The sequence below is a fragment of the Microcebus murinus genome, chromosome 7 (genome assembly GCF_040939455.1).
Source record: "Microcebus murinus isolate Inina chromosome 7, M.murinus_Inina_mat1.0, whole genome shotgun sequence".
Classification (NCBI taxonomy): domain Eukaryota; kingdom Metazoa; phylum Chordata; class Mammalia; order Primates; family Cheirogaleidae; genus Microcebus; species Microcebus murinus.
In genome coordinates, this window is record NC_134110.1 from 32,651,321 (window position 1) to 32,673,707 (window position 22,387).

The 22,387-nt window shown below is 37.0% G+C and overlaps 1 protein-coding gene across 3 annotated transcripts in view; it reads right to left on the reverse strand.

Moving 5' to 3' along the window:
* Window positions 1-22,387, reverse strand: part of KHDRBS3 (KH RNA binding domain containing, signal transduction associated 3) — a 192,238-nt gene that overhangs the window by 61,462 nt on the left and 108,389 nt on the right. For all 3 annotated transcript variants that reach the window (XR_012920138.1, XM_020289028.2, XM_076005000.1), the window contains exon 6: window positions 16,105-16,300. Coding sequence is in view for 2 of the 3 variants with exons in the window: in XM_020289028.2 (XP_020144617.1) it covers window positions 16,105-16,300 (196 nt within the window). In the remaining variant the exon portion in view is untranslated. The remainder of the gene's footprint in view (window positions 1-16,104; window positions 16,301-22,387) is intronic.

Below are 22,387 nucleotides of genomic sequence, written 5' to 3' on the forward strand. Positions count from 1 at the left end.
AGTAAAATCATGCATAACATTTAAACTTGGGAAAACCATTTTAAATGAACAGAGGAATTTAAAAAAGAGTGATTTTAAGAATATTGTTTCAGTTTCAAGTCCCCCTTTTAAAAGGAGATAATTATGCTATATGACACTTCAATTGAATTAGGGTGATAACTCATCATTTCAGAATATACAAAGTTTTCATACATAATACAGTGTTAAAAACATATTTAGTTTTAAATGATTATTTTGAGTTTGTAAAACAAACATCAGTTAAAAATAGTTTTTCCAAAATTCATTTTCACTGTGGTTCTGGCTTATAATATCTTTGTCCATATAGTATTACCTGCAAGTTACCATTAATGACTATGAGTATATAACATAACTAAGTTACAATTAAAGACAAAAATAATATTAGTAATAATTCTAAGAATCTTTTCCATTATCATTTAAATCAAACATCATTTATTTAATAATCAAATCATATGTTCAGCTGTTTATTTGACTATGTTCAAATTCTAGCTCTGCCACTTAATAGCTGTGTCGTTTTGGGGAAATCACTAACCTCTCTGAACTCTAATTTTATAACTTGCAACATGAGAATCATAATATACCTCCTGGCTGTTTACATGGTTTTGTGACGATTACCCAGAAAATATTTATGAAAGCTGTTTGGCACACTTCATGCTCAGTTCCAATTTAATTAAAGACCTATTGCTTTTAACACTCTCAAGCTGTGAGGCCAGAGAAAAATCAAAGCTATCCAGGTACCTGTCTATTGTAGAACATGACAAATTCTTAAAACTTTGTCTAAAATGAAATGTCTGCATTTCCATTCTGCAAATACTTATATTAATGACTGTGGGTTTTGGATAAAGAAGTCACTGATCAAGATTTGCTGCCATTCTATCCACATGTGAATACAGCCTTTAAAAGTTATGTCTATTATTCATAGAATGTCTAGAGTTACATTTGTTTGGATTTACCAAGGTGCTCAAAAATACAGCAAAAGGAAAATAAAATAACAACAAAGTTAACCCAGAAAACCCACAAATAAAGGGAAAAGTAACTATAAATAAAAAAATTAAAGAAAATGAAATTAAACCAGAAATCTCACAAATATAGACAAAGGGGGAATTAAGTAAATTTTATTGGGTCCATATTAACCTGGCTAAATCATGCTAAAGATTTTTATATAGCGGTTTCCATTTTCCCTGTGAAGGAGACTTCGCTGAATACCTACTATGTGTCAGACTGTTTTGAGCACTGGGGATATAGCATTAAACATACAAAAAACCCTCAACATCTTTGTCCTCCTGGGGAAGCAGATAAATCCAATCATCAAAATATATCCCACGTAAGACAGTGAGAGTGTTGGGGAGAATTAAGATTTTAGATAGGGTAGCCAGTGAAGTCCTTACAGGTAAGAGACTATAAATGTGAAAGAAATAAGGGAAATGGCCAGGCAGATTTGAGGTATTTGGAGAGCATTTCAGACAGAAAGAACAGCAAGTACAAAGGCCATGAGGTGGAAGGGGGCTATGGCTTGAACATTTGTGTTCTTCCAACATTCATATTGAAACTTAATTCTCATTTTGGTGGTCTTAAGAGGTTGGGCCTCTTGGCAAGTGATTAAGACATGCAGGCTCTGGCCAGGCGCTGTGGCTCACACCTATAATCCTAGCACTCTGAGAGGCTGAGGCAGGTGGATTGTTTGAGCTCAGGAGTTTGAGACCAGCCTGAGCAAGAGCGAGACCCCGCCTCTACTAAAAATAGAAGAAATTAATTGGACAACTAAAAATATATAAGAAAAATTAGCCGGGCATGGTGGTGCATGACTGTAGTCCCAGCTACTCAGGAGGCTGAGGCAGAAGGATTGCTTGAGCCCAGGAGTTTGAGGTTGCTGTGAGCTAGGCTGACGCCATGGCACTCTAGCTTGGGCAATGCAGTGAGACTCTGTCTCAAAAAAAAAAAAAAAAAAAAAAAGACATGCAGATTCCACCCTCATGAGTGGGCTTCATGCCTTTATACAGGAGGCTTCAGGCAGCTGCCTGGCCCTCCAGTCCCTCGAACACCTGCTGCTCTTCTGTCCTGTGAGGACACAGCAAGAGGTGCCATCTGTGAAGCAGAGAGCGAGCCCGCACTAGACACTGAATCTGCCAGCCCTTTGGACTAAACACCTTCCAGAAATGTGTGAGAAATTAACTTCTAGTATTTATAAATTATCAGTCTAAGGTATTTGGTTCTAGCAGCAGGAACAAACTCAGAGAAGAGGTAAAAGTGGAGTGAGGAAGGGGAGAGGTGCAGGGGCCACATCATGTGGGGCCTTTGGGCTGTGAAAGGGGTGACCATGGGAGACTTTGTGTTCCATGCTATTTTTTATGCGGTCCAGTCTCTTACCTCTGCTTCACTGATCTAACATCTAGTATATTATTTCTTTAGCTGTGTCTAATTTGCTATTGAACCCATCAAATTTACTTCTTTTCAGTTCTAGAATGTCTATTTTTTCTATATTTTCCAGTTCTCTGCTTAAATCAACCTTATTTTTTAATTCCTTGGTTAAATTGAGTATGATTAGTTTGTGTTTACTATCTGGATATCTTATGATCTGCTTATATTGTTTTTCTCAGTTTTTTATTATGTTGCTTTCTTATGACTGTTATTTTTGATTATTTGCAATTATACATGAAAAATTGTTTTTTATATTTCTCCAGGGAGAATTTATATATGATTTTGGTAGGGGATAGGTAAATTAGCAATTCCAGATTAATCTCAGTCCCACAGAGGACAAAGATGATTAGAAGCTGACCTTCTGTATTCTTCTGTACAGATTTTTTGGGATCCAATGCAAAACCTAGGGGATTTATTAGCCTCTTCATCCAAACTCAGTAGACTTAAATTTAATTTTTTTTTTAACTTCCCCAATCTCTGGGTTTATTTTAAGGCTCAATTCAGCTTCTCAGTTACCTCTTAGGAACTAGCAGACGCCCACAGCAGCCTTTCTCAAGCAGGGCTCCACCAGAGAATAAAGCCTGATGCATTAAGGTACCCACTATATATAAAATGAATCAGCTTCTCTCATGTACCTATAGAATAATACTACATCCTTGGGACAACTGAGGAAATATTCACACACATCAGTTTTTATATTATATGATTCAAATGAGGAATCCCTGTTGAGAAAGGATGCCCCAAAGGTAAATCTGCCAGAAATGCTGAACTTATCATTTTGGCTTTCATTTTTCTCCAAGTTGTTAGTCCAGTAATTTTTTTTTAATGTTTTTAGTTTTTATGCCTTCATCAATTATCATTACTATTATTTTGCTTGTTTTTTCTATCACTTTCTGTAACTGCTCTCGGCAAGAGTTTGGGGCCTGATTCTCATCAATACCCAATATTCACTTGTTTATCACCCATGTCTCCCACAGGAAACATTGTTGCCATGAGAACAGGGCCTTCATATACCTTGTTTACTGCTGTGCTCCCTTTGCCTGGCACGAGCAAGCATTACCTTAGTAATGGATTTATTTATACTGATTTGCCCATTCTTTCAATGGGAAAGAATTGGCCTTCCTTGAGAAGAATGGCCCCTGTCTGAAAGATGACTGGTCACACAAAAGATGTCAAGTGTCTTTAATCCCACCATGAAGTTCGGGAAAGAGCTTTTGGCCCACCAAAATGCACATCTAATTCACAGTGCAGAGATTTCTATACAGTGAAAATGGTAAGTACCAGGCCATCAGTTTTATAATATTAGCATTAAGATTATTCTTTGCTCAGCTTTTGGACTCACCGAAAAAGCTTCAGATTATTACCTGGTATAACAGCAGTTCTGCTTGAAGGAAGATGTGCTGTTCTGTTATAAATGAGACTATCTGGTCTACTTAGTAGTACAATTCTCTTAATTCACAAATTGGTCATATTTTAAAACTCTTTAGTCAAGCATAAAATAAGTCATAAAAAGATATAAATCCTAAGTGCAGAGCTTAGTCAATCTTCACCAAGTGAGCACAGCTGGTTACACAGTGGGAGTAAACAGTACCAGGATTAAGAAATGGAACAGCAACCATCCACAGAATCTCTCTTATACCGTCTCCTGATTCCCCCTAAAGTAACCACCATCTTGACTTCCAACACTACCAATGAGTCTTATGGGGTTTGAGCTTTATGTAAATAGAATCAGTGTAGCTATGATTTTGTGCCAGGTTTCTTTCATTCAGTATTATGTTTGTGAGATTCACATATGTTGTCATGTGTAGCAACAAATTATGGCTCCTTCTCATGGCTTTAAAATATAGCTCTACATCATTACACTATGAATTTTTTTTATCCATTCTACTGTTGACAGTTATTTTGCTTCTTAGGCTGGGTGCAGTGGCTCACGCCTGTAATCCAAGCACTCTGAGAAGCTCAGGTGGGAGGACTGCTTGAGGCCAAGAGTTCAAAACCAGCCTGAGCAAGAGCAAGACCCTGTCTCAAAAAAAAGAAGTATTTTGTTTGTATTTTGCTTCTTTATAGTTCTTGCCTATGAAGTTCTTACACATAGGTCTTCGAGTGTATCTACCACATATGTATCTCTGCTGAGGAGTCACCCAGGAGTGGGGGACTGCTAGGTCCTGGGAGGTGTGTGTGGGCTCTGACAGATAGCCAAATGTGCCAAACATTTTCCCAAAGTGGTCGTATCAATATACATTCCCACAGCTGTACAGGAGAGTTCCTACTGTGCCTCATACTAGCCAACACCTGAAACTATCTTTTTGATTTTAGTCATTGTAGTATGTGTGAATAGTACTGGATATTACACTTTTCACATATGAATATCTGAGACACAATCCCTGGAATATAGAACTACAGTGGTAAACTGAGAATTAGATTTCTGAGCCAACAACAATAAAAATACTTACGTATCAGTATCACTTTTTGTGTGTCAGGCACTATACTAATGACTTTCCATATTTAATTTATCTAATCTTCATAACAACCCCATGTGCTAAGAACTAATACTCCTGTTTACAGATGAGGAATGGAGGCATAGAAGAGTTAAGCATCTCTATCCACTGAGGTCACACCACACACTGCAATTAAAGGCAGAGCAAGGATTTGAAAGTAGTTTGGCTCCCAGCTTTGCTTTTAACCACTATGAGATAGTTCCTGTTCCTATAAAACTGAAGGTCAGGTTTGTGCTACAGTAAACTCCCCAGGAAAATGCAGCATTATGAGGACATTAGGAGGAAGTACCTAGATGGCCAGCTGGCCTTCCACTTGTTTCACCCAACCTGACAATGTGGTTCTATTTTAAATTGCTTTTTAATTTTATTTTAAACTACTATAGCCATGGAGTGTCTTCCAAGATTCCATGTCTTGTTATGTACCTCACATTCTACTCTACCTATAAACAAACTGAATAGAATAAACACAATGTCAACCGATAATAATATACCATCATCATCAATAATATACCACCACCAAAATTCTCCTGGCTGTTTGTGGTATACTAAGATCTTTCACGTGTCTAAGACTTTGAATACTCCCAGCTCTGCCTGAGTGCTACTAGCCCCTTTTCCTGTTTGGTTTAAAAATTATCTCCGCTAGAAAGTCTTTCCATATTCCATCAAACGGTCTTTCTTCTTTCTTTCTTCCTTTCTAAATATTTTCTGTACTTAAGTCAATTAAAGGTATTCTTATCCTGAATGTAGTGTTTTGTCTCTGTATCAAGAAATCAAATACTGAGTACAAACTATACACTGGGCCCTGTGAGTGAAAAGGCACGGCCCCACCATCATTAGCATAAAGTATAACAGGAAACAATAAAGCAAATAAAGGAATGATTACATTAAGATAAGTACTCTACATAAGATGTATGTGTGTGTGTGTGTGTATGTATATATATATATATATATATATATATATATAAACTTAAATAATAGAGACTGGCCACCTAAAATACAGAAGGGATATTATGAAGGATTCAAAGTGAGGGTGATAACTTATAGGAGTGTGGACATGCCACCACAAAATACGCTACTTTAGCATAGAGCTGAAGGCAACTGCAAATAGCAGAAATAAGAAAAGTTCTCTGCCATCTATTTGCCTAAAAGCAAGACATAAATTTATAAAGATAAAGGTATCCCTCCCTGCCCTCTCTAACATGAGGGGTAAAAGCTAATGGGCAGGCCGGGCGCGGTGGCTCACGCCTGTAATCCTAGCTCTCTGGGAGGCCGAGGCGGGCGGATTGCTCGAGGTCGGGAGTTCAAAACCAGCCTGAGCAAGAGCGAGACCCCGTCTCTACTATAAATAGAAAGAAACTAATTGGCCAACTAATATATATAGAAAAAATTAGCCGGGCATGGTGGCGCATGCCTGTAGTCCCAGCTACTTGGGAGGCTGAGACAGAAGGATCGCTTGAGCCCAGGAGTCTGAGGTTGCTGTGAGCTAGGCTGACGCCACGGCACTCACTCTAGCCTAGGCAACAAAGTGAGACTCTGTCTCAAAAAAAAAAAAAAAAAAAGCTAATGGGCAAAAGCTAATAGAAGACAACTTCAGACCCCAATCAGCCAGAGATAGCATCAAAGCAACAAATATCCACTGATTTGTCCTCCCACAATTTGTTGCTCTAGTGACTAAAAGTCCTTTTCCTTCATCTAGTCACTTGCCTAAAAATGTACTGTCCTTTGTTGATGATGCTATATAAGCCAGAGTTCTAAGCCACCTCTTTGAGATTTACTCATTCCCTGGTTTCTCTCAGTATATAGGGATTACACATGTTAATAAACGTGTTTGTATTTCTTTTGTTATAGGGGTTGATCCCAGCTAAGAACTCACAAAGGTAGAGAAAAATCAAAATTTTTCCTCCACTACACTGTGCTCTTTCCTATTTCCTAGACTTATAGGCAGAAAATGAGTTCTATGAATGCTGATTAAATGCCCAAGAAAAATGATAAAACTAAGGCAGGTTCTTGTAGGAAATCTAATACAACAAAGGACTAATCTAGTGATTCCCAAGTTCCTTTCCCTGCCCCAGCCCTAATTCACCTGAGGGACATAATACACCTGTCATATTAGCTCAAATACAACCATCATTGTCTAACTTGGATAAGCAAGCCCAATTATGAAGTCGAAATTTGCTTTCCATGACTTAGTGACGTTATTTTAGAGCTTTCGAATCCCTCGATAAGGATCTTTTTTGTTGTTGTTTTTGTTTAAGGAAAGGAGAAAAAATAAAAACAAAAAAACCCTCTATACGCATGTAATTAAAATCTGGACTTATTTCCTAAGGTTTTACATTTCTAAAATAAGTCAACCTTTCAAGCAATTTAGGAAAAAGATTGACTTGTGAGGCTCCTGACAGACATTTCAAGCAAATTGCATACCACTCTTACCCTGGCTTCTGGTAAAATGAATATAAAAAATTATACAACCTTCATCTTTTTATCTAAAATAAAAAGGTGTCCCTAGGCTTTTCAATTCACATTTAAAATGCATTTTCATAAATAACCTTTTCACAATCTGTACTCTGTTTTAATTAAATTTCTCACTATGGAAAACAAGATAATTGAAGCAGTTTAGAGATTAGTTAACTGTCAGAAATTATGCCAGTAGTCACCGCATTGGGAAAATCTGCCATCAGTACAACCCTCATCTTTACAAAAATCCCCAAACTAGTCATATAATTAAAGATTCAGGTGAGTGCTAGCTTTCTCAAAAGAATGAGAAAGATGACGATTTCACTGAATCTTTTTTAAAAAAATCTACATTAAAGAATAACACGTACATTTAAAAAATATATTTGGTTTTCCCTAAAGGCCTTAACTGATGATCCCAGTCATCAAAATTTCAGGAGTTTATTCTTATCACAAAGGAAGAAGTGGTGGTCACTTGTATTCCCATGTTATAGATGAGGAAACCATTTGTGGTAGTAGCAGTGTTTTTCTTTAAGAAAACTTTCATCATATACAGATAGCCTTAATGAGTCATGAAGCTACAGTACCAGGCAGAGGCAGGACGCTTGCTCTCAGAACACAAGGTTTCAATCTCTGCTCCTATTCAAAACTATCTCTTTGACTCTGTAATCCTGGATGATGTTAAGCAATGCAGATGTCCTATGAGGAAGTGTCATACCCTGTAACAGTTGGAGAAGGACTGGTAAAACCATGTACTCCTTAATCATACACCACTTGCTCCAAATTATATATAGCAACCTTTATGCCTGAGCAGACTAAATAATTTTTCCCACTGATTTGTCAGTTTCTCCATTCAGGGGTGGGGAACCTGTGGCCTTCTAGATCCTTGAGTGTGGCCTTTTCACTGAATCCAAATGTTACAGAACAAATCTTCACCCCTGCATCAGCAGTGTGACTTTGAAAAGGGACCTTTCTCATGGTGGTGTTCTATAGATAAAAAAGATGCATGTAAAGTGCTTAGAAAAGTGCTTGCAAGGAAGTATGGCCACATGAGTTTTATCACTTACTAGAAATGTGATTTTGGGAAAATTATCCTCTCTAAGGCCCTAAGCTTCAGTTGTCTAGAGGTAGTACTATTTTACACCACAGGGTTGAAGTGGAGACTGAATGAGATAATGTAGAAAAAGTACCCAGCACACTAATACTTTGCAAACAGTAAATACCCAATAAATGGCAGCCGCCTTTTCTTCCATTAACTTAAAAAATTTGAAGAGTATACTGCTTTTCTGTGATTACAGAATCAGAAAAAAAAATTATAAAAGAGGGGTACACTGCCCTACAATTTTGTGATGGTTTCCAAATGTCAGTTGTTTCAGGTATCGTCCTTCCAAACTTATAATAAATTAAAAGCAATCATTTCTTTACTGGTGTTAAGACTGTAGTTGATGATTTTACAAAGAAGCATCAAGGAAGCTCAGGTAAGATATACTAGATCAGGGCATCAGTTTAGAAAAAGGTCCAGTTAGTAAGATATACCACATCAGGGCATCAGTTTTTTAAAAAAGGTCCATGACCAGTTATGCCTTGCTACATGCTTACGGTTGTGTCTTTAGCTTACTTCTTGTAGTCTTTCCTCAACTACTTATTTTCTTATTTCTTCTAGCCCACAACATTACATAATTTAGAATGGTGGGAATAAAAGTTTTAGACTAGGGATTAGAGAATTTGGGATCAAGATCTTGGTCCATGAATGGCACTGGCTGGTTACTTTCTCTATCATAGGCTTAGTGACCATGACTCCCCCTTCCAGCTGAGAATACCATCTGGCAACGCTGCTGTGAGGACTGTATGCAACCACATAAGTCAAAGTGCAGCAAGACAGTGGTCTCCACTGTATATCAAAGTCCCCTGTGGAACATTCCGACATATAGATGCCTTTAGGTTACCTCCTACATATTCTGACCAGAGGGTCTGGAGAGAAAACCCACATGGGTACTGTAGTTAGATGCACTTGACTTGGCTACTTTCGAGTCACACAGCAGCCTTAAGTGGCCTCCAGTATCTCATTTAGAAACATGTATCTAAGGCAAAGTGCAGGCTCCGGTGTCCTTCATCAGCTTGGCCTTCCCTTTGCCTCCCTCTCTTAAGTAGGCACCACCATATCACAGGAGGTGATTTAAGGACAATTCCACATTCTATTCAATAAATATCTTGTGGCTGGATAAGCAAAGCATATCAAATACCTGCTGAAGAAAAAAGGTTGTATATTCTGATGAATCTGCATGATTTCATCTATAATACCTTATCACAGTTATGTCTAAAGCATCAGCTCTGCCTCAAAAATTTAGGATGATTATACAACATTGAGATATTAAAAGATATTAGTGAATGATAAATACTTCCTAAGAGTAGATAGTTAATACAATCATAATTAAATGAGTTAGAGGATAATATAATTAGAATTTTTAAGACAACTTTAGTTTATATATGTTAAGGGATGTCAAGTCTATTTTTTTTTAAATCTCATTTTTTAAAACATTTTTCAAAATTTGTTTTAGAATTCAAAAGACTCACAATCATTTATAGCTTGTTTCTATCATCAATAAAATGTGTGCTTTATTTTGCAACTTACTTTTCAATATCAATGTTACAATCTGATGAAAATACAAATTTTTACTACAAAAACCATCTCGATGATAGTGGAAATCAAGTTTTGACAAGAAATAATCAATCCATTATAGAATTTTCAAGTTGGAAAGAGGTTAATTATCATCTGGTCTAACCTGCTAAACTGCTAGCTAAATATCATCATCACCATTTTGCAGATTGAAAAAACCCAAAAAACAACAACCACAAAAACTAAGGCCAAGAAAGGTTAAATAATGTGCACATGAAGACAACAGATGGTCATAATGAAGGGAAGGATAGTAACTAGTACAGCCATGTGTTTCAGTCAACTGGGAACTGCATATCCCAATGGTGGTTCTGTAAGATTATACTATATTTTTACAGTACCTTTTCTATGTTTAGATACACAAATACTTACAATTGTATTATAATTGTGTACAGTATTCAGTATAGTATTAAGCTGTACAGTTTTGTAGAGAAGTAGCAAGAGGCTATACCCTATAGCCTAGGATACGTGTAGCAGGCTATACCATCCAAGTTTGCATAAGTGCACTCCAAGATGTTTGCACAAGATGAATCACCTAAGGATGCATTTCTCAGAATGTATCCCTGTCATTAAGTGACACATGACTGCATAATACTCAGAATAATACTCTTTATTAAATAGCATTATTTTTCATATTTATTAGCTTACTAAACAAACCATGTTATGTTTGCTAAAACTCACTTAAGATATTCAATTTTACTTCAGTAAGTATGTTGAAAAGCGTACATGAAACATGGCATGACACATAATTCATTGGCATTAACAAAGGCCAAGTTGTCCATCTTCCACACATTTATTTGGGATCTCCAAAATGCCAGGCCCTAGGCAAACTAAGATAAAGACATAGCTCCTACCCTAAAGGATCCCACAGTCTACTGGGCTCAAGGACAAGTAAGTAAACACAGAGGTGGGTACAACGTGATAAAGGGACATGAAAGATCTGCTACATGTGTCTGATTAGGTCCAGAAGTCTCCATGATTGAAGAGTAAGTAGAAAATAGGGTTGGTGTGCACAAAACAAGAAAGAGCACCAGAAGAGATCTTGAAGCACATGGATAGAGACAGTATTAAAGTCCCTATGTGTTTAAGGAAAGTCAGTTTGTGTAGATGGAATGTAAAATGACAATCTGGGCAGAGAGGAGGCTGATGAGGCTAACAACAAGTAGACAGGAGGACGGTCAGGAAGGTCCTCAAATATCATATATACAAGTTTTTTAACTTCATCCTGAAGAGACTAAGATCCTACTAGAATTCTAAACTATTTTTCTCTCCTTATATTGTGGGGGGACTTAGGAGTAAAAGCATATCAGATTTTAGATACTAGAAAGTACACTAGAAGTAGTATGAAGGATAAATTATTTAAGGAAAGGAACTATGGTTGGAGCAAGACTACAAGGAAAGGTGCTACTGAGGAGACTATGACAATTGTGCACGCATCCTTCCAAACAGCCAGTATTTACTGAGTGACTATCATGTGTTGGCTGCTAGGAATAAATGAGTGAACAAAGACAGAATCATAACTAAACCAGCTTCAACACTGATGAACTAGAACTCAAAGAGTTATTCATGAGGAAGAAGTAAAAAGACCTGGTAACTGCAAACAAAGAATGGAGAGGCTGGAAGAATGAGATCTTGGGGTCTGGGTATATGGTAGTGCCATTCATCCTAACAGGGGACTCTGGAGAAGAATAAGGCCTTTTGCACTATGTCTACACCATAGTTTTCAAAGTGCTTACAGGCCATTCAGGGAGAGAGGGCCATAGGAAGGTGATAATGGACATAGTTAGAGATTTAATTTGGTAGTATTGATACTGTGATATAATAAGAAATATATATTTTGGTCTTCTACACCTCCTAGTTCACCAGTCCTAAACCTCTTGGAATTTCCTAAGTGACAAAAGCCATAAAAACTAAAAGAAGGGCCATAACAAGCTCCCTCCAACTAAAAAAGCAGAGTTTATGTTAATAAGGTGACTTCTGCAAAGTCTCTGAGGATTGACGGAGAGGTAGCGGGGATGGTGTTGAGGACGGCTGGCTGTCACAGGAACCAACACTGTAATTAAAGGGCTGGAACTTTCTGCCCCATTCCTCACCTTCTGGTTGGGGAGATGGAATGGAGGTTGAGTTAAGCAACAATGACCAAAGGTTTAATCAATCATGTGTACATTATGAAACCTCCATTAAAACCCCAACTGAAGGGGGTTGGAGCATTTCCACGTTGGTGAAGAGTGGAGGTGCAGGTCATCAATTTACTTAATAGATCATGGGTGTGGGTATATATATATATCTGATGGCTTGTTTCTGATTAACAGACTTCTTTATCTTAATTTAAAACATCCAAGCTTTTAGAAAGAAACTTAATTTCTTTAGCCAATCACAAATCAAAGAATGTTTAAACCCTCCTATAACCTGGAATCCCCTGCTTCAAGATGTTCTGCCTTTTCGGGCCAAACCAATGTACACCTTCCATGTATTGATTTATAACTACATGTAATTCCTGTCTCCTTGAAATGTATAAAACCAAACCATAACCCAACAACAGCGAGACCACTTGCTCAAGGCTTTTTGAGTGTGGCTCTCCAGGCCATGGTCACACATATTTGGCCCTGAATAAACCTCTTTAAATTGTTTTACAGAGTTTGGGTCTTTTTCCATTGAAAGCAGGATTTGAAAAATCAGCATTTTCCCCCATTTTTGTTTAAATAAGTAACTGATCTGACTTTTTTTTTTTATCTTTTATTCTGGAAATAATAGCCTCAAATAATAAATATTAAATGAAAGTTAAAATGAGTTACTTAGAATCGAACAAGCTCTATAGAAGTCAAACCTTTATCACTATAAATATATTCCAAGGAGATCTTTATAAATTACATGTCTGAGTTCCAAAGGAATGACAGGCCCTTCTTAGAGATATAGATACTTGAAAATTCTTAAATAGTGAAAATGCTACTTTTATTTTTGCCAATAAATGTGTGAACTAAAATAAAATCTAAAGTCCCTCAGCTGAATGAATGGACCCCCATTGGACAAGCCAACTCTAGAAATACCCTAAAGCTGAGTTGCTGGCCATGAGAAGGTAGGTCAGACATGGCTCCTTGTGCCCCCTTCTGTTCTTGGAGAGATCCTTTGTAACTCATTAACAGACCTAAGGCTAAACAAGGCAAAGCTTAAACCATACCTGCAGGCCATCAATTTACTCAACAGATTACTTGAGTTTCAGTAGCTTGTCTGGGCTTAACAGACATCCTTATTTTAAGTTAAAACATTCCAAATCTTTAGATAACCTCCATTTCTTTAACCAATTATAAATCAAAAAATCTTTAAACCCTATCTATAAGCTATAAGACCCTGCTTAGAGATGTCTGCCTTTTGGGGCCAAACCAATGTACGCCCTCCACATATTGACTTGGGCTCTTCTGTGTAATTCCCATCTCCATGAATGTATGAAACCAAACTGTAACCCAACTTACGTGGGCACATTTTCTCAGGATTTCTTGAGGCCATGTACTCTGGGCTGGTCACACACATTTGGAACAGAATAAACTGTTTTAAATTATTTTACAGAGTTGTTTTTTTTTTTTTCCCCTCATTAACTGATGTAATAGTAGAGGTCTGCTCATTTGTTGTCTGTCTATTTTTTTAATCCTAATGCCACGTTATTCCATCCTTCCTTAAAGTTCTCCATTTCCATTTACTTACTTAGGGTAGGTTAAAACCACAGAAGTAGTGAATTGCAAGTGACACAGATGTTATTAAATTCAGTGTCCTATAATCTCTTCCATGGCATTCCTGATGAGGCAAACATGTAATATCTGCTGCACTTTCTCTTAAAGTGAAAAGATTTTACTATAATCTCAGCTGGTAGAGCACTCTTTTTTGTTTTTAAATAAAGCTGTGATTTTTTTTAAAGATAGAAAATAGGCCTCGAATGTTGAATCCTGATCTGCTCCTTCTTTACTTTGGGGAAGACACTTACCCTCCCAGATCTTGTATTCTCATTTGTATGATGCAGAGCATACTATGTCACTGCATGGTTGTGAGAATAACATGGCATATTTCAAAGTGCCTTGTGGAGAGCAGTTTCTCATGAAATATTACATCCTTCTAGGAAGTTCCTTTTTATACTGCAATGAGATTTACAGCATGTTACTCTGTTTCCTTTAGGAGCTACACAAAATTAGTCTTATTCCTTTATAACCTGTGACTGCCCTTTGAACACTAGAAGACAACTTAGCGAAGTTATGTTTTCAAATGCCAACTATCACATTTCTTCCCACCAGATGGTTTTAATAATGACTTGGGAAAAAAAATCAATGGTAACCTTCATTAGAACAACTTATCAAGTCTCTGTTTAGGGTTATTTAGTCCAGCAAACATTTACTAAGTGCTTACAATGTGCCAAAAACTATGCTAGTAGCTAAAGATTAAACTAATTAAGAAATACAGTTTTTCCCTAGAAGTTAATAATCTTTTAAAAAATAGATAATACCACAAAACAGTTGTACATATAGCTATATGCTAATAATTATGTCATATGAAAATTGCTATGTAAGTAAAACTGAAAAATCATAGAGAGACATCTGTGCTGGGTTCTTCATAGACGGCAATTTTTAAAAGCTCAGTCTTGAAAATATTCATTAATCAATTCATTTAGCAAATATTCACAAAAGACCTACTGTGTGCTAGATATCATACTAGTTGCAGGGAATAAAAAGGTGAATTGGGGGGGGAGGAGTGCCCACTGCCATGGAATTTAGAATCTAATTTATGACTATTCCAGTTCAATGTCATAATTATTTTATTATATTCTAAGAAGACCAACGTTTCTACTTGATACATGAATGAATAACCATTTCTTTGTGTTACAGGATTCTTTGCTTTTTAAGTTTGATATCTTATAGTGCACCCACCCCATCTAAAATTCTAGATAGAAGGAAACAGACAAAAAATTTAAAAGCAGAGCATACTTTCCTCTCCCTTATCATGCTACAAAGATAAGTGAGGTATGTGAGTGGTCTTTAGAATTTTAAACAGTGAAGACCAGTGACCAATGTCTGGAAGTATCCCAGAGACTGCAAAGCTGTACCAGAGAGGCTAGAAGTAGGAAATTCAATTAAAAGTGCGTCAGGGGAGGAAGATGAGGTCACAAGAGCATATCTAAGAGGCAGTGCTACTAATGGCAAGCCACTTCAGGTGAGGTGAGGGGCTTTATGTACTCCTTATACCAACTACCAGCAATAGTTTGTTATATATAGTGTTCAGCTCCTGAAGTTTTACTGTGTCAAGAGGGCTTACAAAATGTTAGGCTAAATGAGGAAAATCTTTTTTAGTTATTAATCTTAAAAGGTATTCCTAGGAATAATAGATACTAAGTAGAAAAGTACAATATTTATAATGCAAGTCCTTAATGACAGAAATTCAACTTGGGGAAAGAAGTATCTACCATAATAGTATTTCTTTTTCTCTGTTGTCCCACTATACTCCCAGAGCATATCTGGAAAACACACAGTCGTTTCATGTATGCAAGAGTTATTACTGTATGAAGTTGATGAAATTGCAAATGCTGCATTTCAGCCATACTGAGACAATGATGGCAGATGTGGCCATCAGTTATTTGAAGGCAACACTATGGTGTGACCAAAACAGTACTGGCCTTGTGTTGAAACCACAGCTGCTGTGTCAACCAGTGCCTGGAAGCATGCCAGGTGGAGTGAGCGTGGGACAGAAGCAATGCTTCTGATTGAAGTATTCAGAAGAGTAGAGTATGAAAGAATGCTATGTTAAACTCTTGTAAGAGCTTGATAACACGTCTCCTGGACTCCAGCCTGGCACCTATCCCCACTCAAATTTTTCTGCCATATTTTAGATTTAAGCTATTTGATGAAAGAGGTCATGTCATTTTTGTACGTCTAGTAGTACTAAGTACTTATTTAGCATTCAATAAATGTTTGCTAAACTAAGGTAGAATTATTCAAGAGCTAAAGCAAACCTAGGGAGGGTACTTGGTTACAATGTCCAGTGCCACTATTTGACACCTTCACTTACATATTCTCCATAGGTCTCTTGTGTTGGGGGTGGCGGTGGAGGTCTGTATCCAGTTGGAGGGACTCCTCTTGCTCTCGGAGTGAGAAGTCCTCTTCCCCGACTCACTGGCCCTCTGGTAGACAGGACTCCCCTGGGAGTCGGTGTCCCTCGTGGGACACCAACTCCAACCGGCCGGGCTGTGACTCCTCCCCTTCCCCTGCAAGCAAGAGGGTCAAATTAGCAATATGTATCATGTTCTGTAATATTCCTTTATTCATATATGTTTAAACCTCAGAAAAATCAATGTGCTATATTTCTGTAAAAAGGAGTAAGGAAATTATAAACAAAATAAAAACTAAAGCAAACAAGAAATAGTTATCTACCAAAAGGAAGTTAAGTCATTCAGGCAGTTAGTCCAGCAATGATATGGTAATATCAAAGAAGTTCAGACTTAATTTCTGGCTAGTATGCACAGCAGGAAGCTATGACATCTGGAGAGGCTGTGTGCACTGTTGACTTCCACATGATGACGTGCCAGGATCACACCATCAAGTGGGCCTTACCTTGCTTTTCTATGGACAAGGAAACTGAGGCTTGGAGAGCAAAGTCAGGGACCAAAATATATGCCACAGTTCCACCAGAGAGAGAATAAACTGTACTTTCTCAAATAATGTATCACCTACATGGTAATATAAAATAGCATTCTTAAGTTAAATAAATACAAGCATTTTCTAAAATAGAATTCAACATATTCATGTATTTCTAATGTAAAACATGAGACTTCAAGTCAAAGAGGAAGAAAGGAAGTGGCTATATGAAGAATGGCCCAACTTAAGCAAAAACCTGAGAAAATGGGCAAGTTCTATTTGAAGAAATAAGTACAGAAAAGGGTGTCCACACCAGAGAATAAAGACACAGCCTGATCTGCCACACCTATAGAAGGTCCACTAAATAAGAACTGCAGCAGATAATGCTGGTTGTCCACAGATCAGTTCCCTCATCCATCAGTGTGTTTGGAATGGCAAATACACAGTTAAAAACTCATCTTACAAAAACAAAAGAGAAAATTAACAAAACCAAAAACTGTCCTTGAAAAGATCAATAACCCAACTAAAAAATGAGCAAAATACCTGAACAGACACCTCACCAAAGATGATATACACAGATGGCAAATAATCAAATAAAAAGATGTTCAACATCATTTGTCACTAAGGAATTACAAATTAAAAAAAAATGATACCATTTCACACCTATTAAAATAACTAAAATAAAAAAATAATTAGATATACCAATTGTTGGTGAGGATGTGGAACAAAAAGGAACTCTCATTTATTCCTGGTAGGTAATAATAAATAAATAAATGTATGGTGACAGCAATGTTTTTCCGGTTACAGTGGATGTTATAGATAAGCAAGGGAGAGACTACAATGATCAATGTGGTAACAGATGAGAATCAGAGACATCAGTATAAACTCATGTTCAGTTTACTATAGATACAGATGGTTAAAGAAATAAGCATAGTTATATATATATAGATATGGGTTATTATACACACATATATGTCCTTGCTCTGTCAGCTGAGAGTCTAGAAGCAAGGATATTCCAGTAGCAACAAACAGAACTAGCATCCCAATTTTGGGTCCTAAAACCACTCCCCAATAAACAGAGTTAGAGTTCCTTGGAGAAATGTCTGATTCTAGGACTGGAAGTAGAAATACATACAAGATGAGTGTGGAGCAACTGGTAGTGCCAGAAAGTAAGGAAGTGCTAAAAGAAATAATAAATAAATAAAAACCCCAAATCATGGGGATATGTCAAAGGAACAGAAGAACCTACTGAAAGAATTCCCAATGGCCAACACTAAAAGAAGCTGGGCAAGAAAATACAGTAGTATTGGGTTATAACCCAATGTGTAAAATTAATATTTATGAGTCTACATTGATATAAATAAATCACTGAATCAATCAATAAATAAGGGAGAAGGGATAAATCTTCCAAATAATTTTTGTAAATATTCCACCCACCAGGTGAACTGTAATTCCTCACTTCTTAAAGAGGGATTCTCCATAATGACTCCCTTTTCAAAGATGCAGTGGACAGTGAGAAAAAGGAACAATACCCTTATGGTGGTGGAGAAGCCTGACAGATACCACCTCAGCCAGGTGATCTTAACATAAGCAGTGAGAAGTCATGTACCTTGATATGATGTGATGAAAATGGCATTCATTCCCCAAACCATAACCCAAGGCTAATCATGACAAAAATACATGACAAAATCCAACTGAGAGACATCTTACAAAAGATCTGATCAACACGCTTCAAAATGGTCAAGATCATTAAATAAAGTAAGTCTCAGATACTGTCACAAGCAAGAAGAGCCTGAGAAGACATGACAACTAAATGTGATGTGGCATTATGTGGAAAAAGGACACTAGATAAAAACTAAGGAAATCTGAAATGGACTGTAGCTAATACTGGGTCAATGCTGTAGTTAATAATGTGGCAATATTGGTGCATTAATTAAAAGAAACGAGCCATACTAATATAAGATATTAACAATAGGGGAAACTACACATGGGTTATGTGGAAACTTTCTGTGCTATCTTGGAAGTCTTTCTGTAAAACTAAGGCTGTTTTAAAATACCAATAACATTAAAAAAAAACAACAACAAAACCCCCTCAGTTTTGCAGCTTTCTTGCAACCATGGGTAGCTTGTGATCCAGTTTTGGCCAATGACACATTAGCACTGAGTGAGATTTATGGGAAGCTCTTTGAAACTATAGTTGGCATTCTCCTTTCCCTTCTTCCTGCATGTGATGTGGACATCGTTGTAAGATGACAGGCTTACAGACAAAAGTGACAAGCTAAGAAAAATACAGCCAAAAGCTAGAGGAGGCCAGGACCCAGAATGGCAGTGTGGGGTTGCTGATAAAATTTCTACTGGGTGAAGCCACCATAAGTGAATATTTGGTATTAGCAGTTGAACCTAATTTTAACACAAGAAATCTGAAGCAATTAAAAGAAATACCATTTTTTTCTCCATAAATTAACCTCAACCTTACATAACCTTTTCATGAGTAATGTAAATTAGTTTTTCTTTTATTTTATCCTAGGCCATAAATATTGCTAAAGTACAAATGTTGGTCGAGAGTCAAGGGCACTGGAATCAGATCTGAATTCAATTCCTCATGTCCTTGCTAGCTTAACTTTACCTGCCAGTTAACATTCAAACCAACCAAGAGTCAGAACTTTCCAAGCCAGTTTCCTCAATTGTGAAATGGGGATATAGAACCCCTTCTTAGTGTTATTTTGAGGGAAAAATTACACAGTACATATAAAGTATTTGAAATGTTTTTTGACTCAATAAAGATCAACAATTTATATATAAATTTCAATCATTTTGAATATACTGACAGAGACACTATAATTTCTGTACTGCTTTACTTTGTATCTCCAGTATATATCAAGAAATATCTTCAATGTGATGAAGAAGTAGTTTGTAGATATAGTACATCTAACTCTTTTGTGCTACTTCAATTAACTAGCATATACATAAACTACTAAATTCAGGTTTCCTGCTTCCTTATCCAATACTCCACCACTGCCATCCAAGGTACTACATGGACCACAAAATATTCAATATGCTTCTTGAATATACAAATGTATGGCTTTCATCAAATTGAAAGACATAAATTTATATATTCAAGAAGTTCAGAAATATTTTCCATAATCATCAATATTCTTCGTTATGTGTCACTGGGTGTATGGAATCATAGTAAGGTATTATTAGCTGCTATAGAATTTGAGACAAGTCATTTGATATATCTAGTCATTCTGGATATCTAAAAGATGCTTTGAAGATTAATTTTTTTAAGTGTTGAAATTCCACAGGAATGGTGTTAAGCAGCATAGAATTAACATTGCTTTAGATGACACTGGTGGGTGAATGGCATGAAGAGTGGCTTGCTAACATAAGAATCTTGTCATATCACAAAGCATTCATTGAGTGCTATAAATGACATTCAGGGTAAAGTGGAACAGCTGGACTGACAACATGGCATAAGAAGAGAAGAAGTTTCTGTTGGATGACATTTAAATTGATAATCAACATGATTTTTTTTAAACTTGAAAAGTAGATCCAAACTGATACAAATAGGGTGCCACACTGCTCAGAATGAGTGTAAAAGAAGAGCAAAGTTTCAAAAGCAGATGAATGAATGAACTGTAAGGGGTCTTTCTGTCTGCGTGTTTTAGGTGGGTAACCATGGTTTTTGGTCCTGAAATTCAGATATGAAAAAAAAAATCTATAAAAGATTTTGTAGTGGAAAACTCTCATAGGAATACATACTTTGAATGAATACAAGGAAATACTGACTCATCAGAAACTACTTAGTTTATAGATGAATAAAGGTATTAAATGTGATGAAAAAACACATGCTTTGGGTTTCAACATACCCATACTTGAATTTAATTTTGTCACTTGATCTCTTGAGCCTAAGCTTTCCCAACTGTAAGATGGGGTTAATGATAATGCTCTCTTGCAGAATAGCTCTGAAGTTTATGTATAAGGTATGTAAGCCTAGCTGTACATACCCTATAACAGGCACTTGGTAAGTGGGAATTACTATGTATACTTTTGCTTCTATAGACTTTCTTTTGGCTGCTTACTGAAAGACAAATAGAGCAGACAGAAGGTACAACTCATGTCAGTTCTCATTTTATACATTTAGCAACAGTAATGCGGTCTGGTAGAGTAAGAGTTTATAAATATATACTAAATCATTTGGCTTTTATCTATAACTTGTATAAGCAGCAGCAAAGTATAGCAGGTAAAAGAATGGGTTCAGTGGCAGAAGCCGGGACCGCTAACACTAGCTCCACAGCATTACTAGTTTGGTGTCCCTGGGAAATACAGCTGACTCCTGGGGCTCGCGAAGGGCAGCGCCCATGGCTGACTACAGAGTGGGACCTGTGACAGGGTCCTAACCTGATATTGCTGGTATTACAGTGACGAAAATCTTCTCACAGATCCATCTGAGATCCATGCCCTGATGCAATAACGATGAGGGATAACTGCATTTTTCCTATGGAATCCTTAACACATTTGACAATCGTTCTTGATTCCTGACAGTGCTTTTTGGTGAATAAAGCTTAATCATTCTAAGGTCTTTTTCCTTGCCTAGGGTTGCTACGGGAATGGGAGAACAGACAAAAGGAAAAGGTGAAAACCGCCTACAGCTGGAGTCCCTCAGAACACACTTAAGAACCTGTCAGAGCTGATAAGACAAAAGTTCCCACACAGATGATGTTGGCAGCTCTTATTCTGAGCACCTTTAGAGACACCACCTGAATTGTGGTTCTACGGCAGTGCTTCTCACACGTTCATGTGCATCCACATCACCCAGGGGCCTTGGTACAGGCAGAGTCTGAGTCAGCAAGTCTGGGTGGGATTGAGATTCTGTTTTTCTAACAAACTCTCAAGTGTTGCTGCTGGTAATCTGAAGACCGTCTTTTGATTAGCTGAGTTTAAGATCCAGAGGCTACAGCCCTGTCATGAAATAGGCTATTGGTTATCTCTTTTTGTTGTTCTGTGTTCCATTCAATCTTCATTGCAAGTAAAAAATTAACTGAGCAACTGCTTTGTTATCCCACAGTGTATAGAGTATAAAAGAATTTCAAGGCAATTTATAAGTTATAATTTAATTCAAGTTACAAACTGGTTAATAGTAAAACTGTTGACAATATAATATAAGGAAGTATGCCCTTTTATAAAGCACAAGAAAGTCATTTATCTTCTCTTTGGATCCAATTAAGTATCCCCTAATGACAGAGACCTCCTTCCTCACTTCAAAGCCTATATCACTCACTGTCATCCAATTCTGATAGTTAGCATGTGTTTACTTTTTTAATTTAATACAAAAATAACAAAAATCTTTCTCTATGATTTCTATCAGCCTTATTTCTGCCTTTTGGAAATATGCAGTACAAGCTTCCTTCCCTTCAGAGAACAATGGTGTTGACAAAGGAACTTCAAGAGAGAGCTTTGTCAAAATCCTATGCTGAGTGATCATCACATTGTCACCACTACAGGAATTTAATTTTTAGTGTAGGATCATTCTGAGTAATCACAAAAGGAATTGTGGTAGAGTCTGAGCTTGAATAGGACATTAAAAAAATTAAATAGAATTTGGATAAATTTGTGCTCAATTTTCTATCTCCATTTTATCGATGAAGGGACTATGGCTTGGAGAGAAGTAACCTCAAGTTCCTCTAGGCCATATAGCTAGTAAGAGCCAAGAGTGA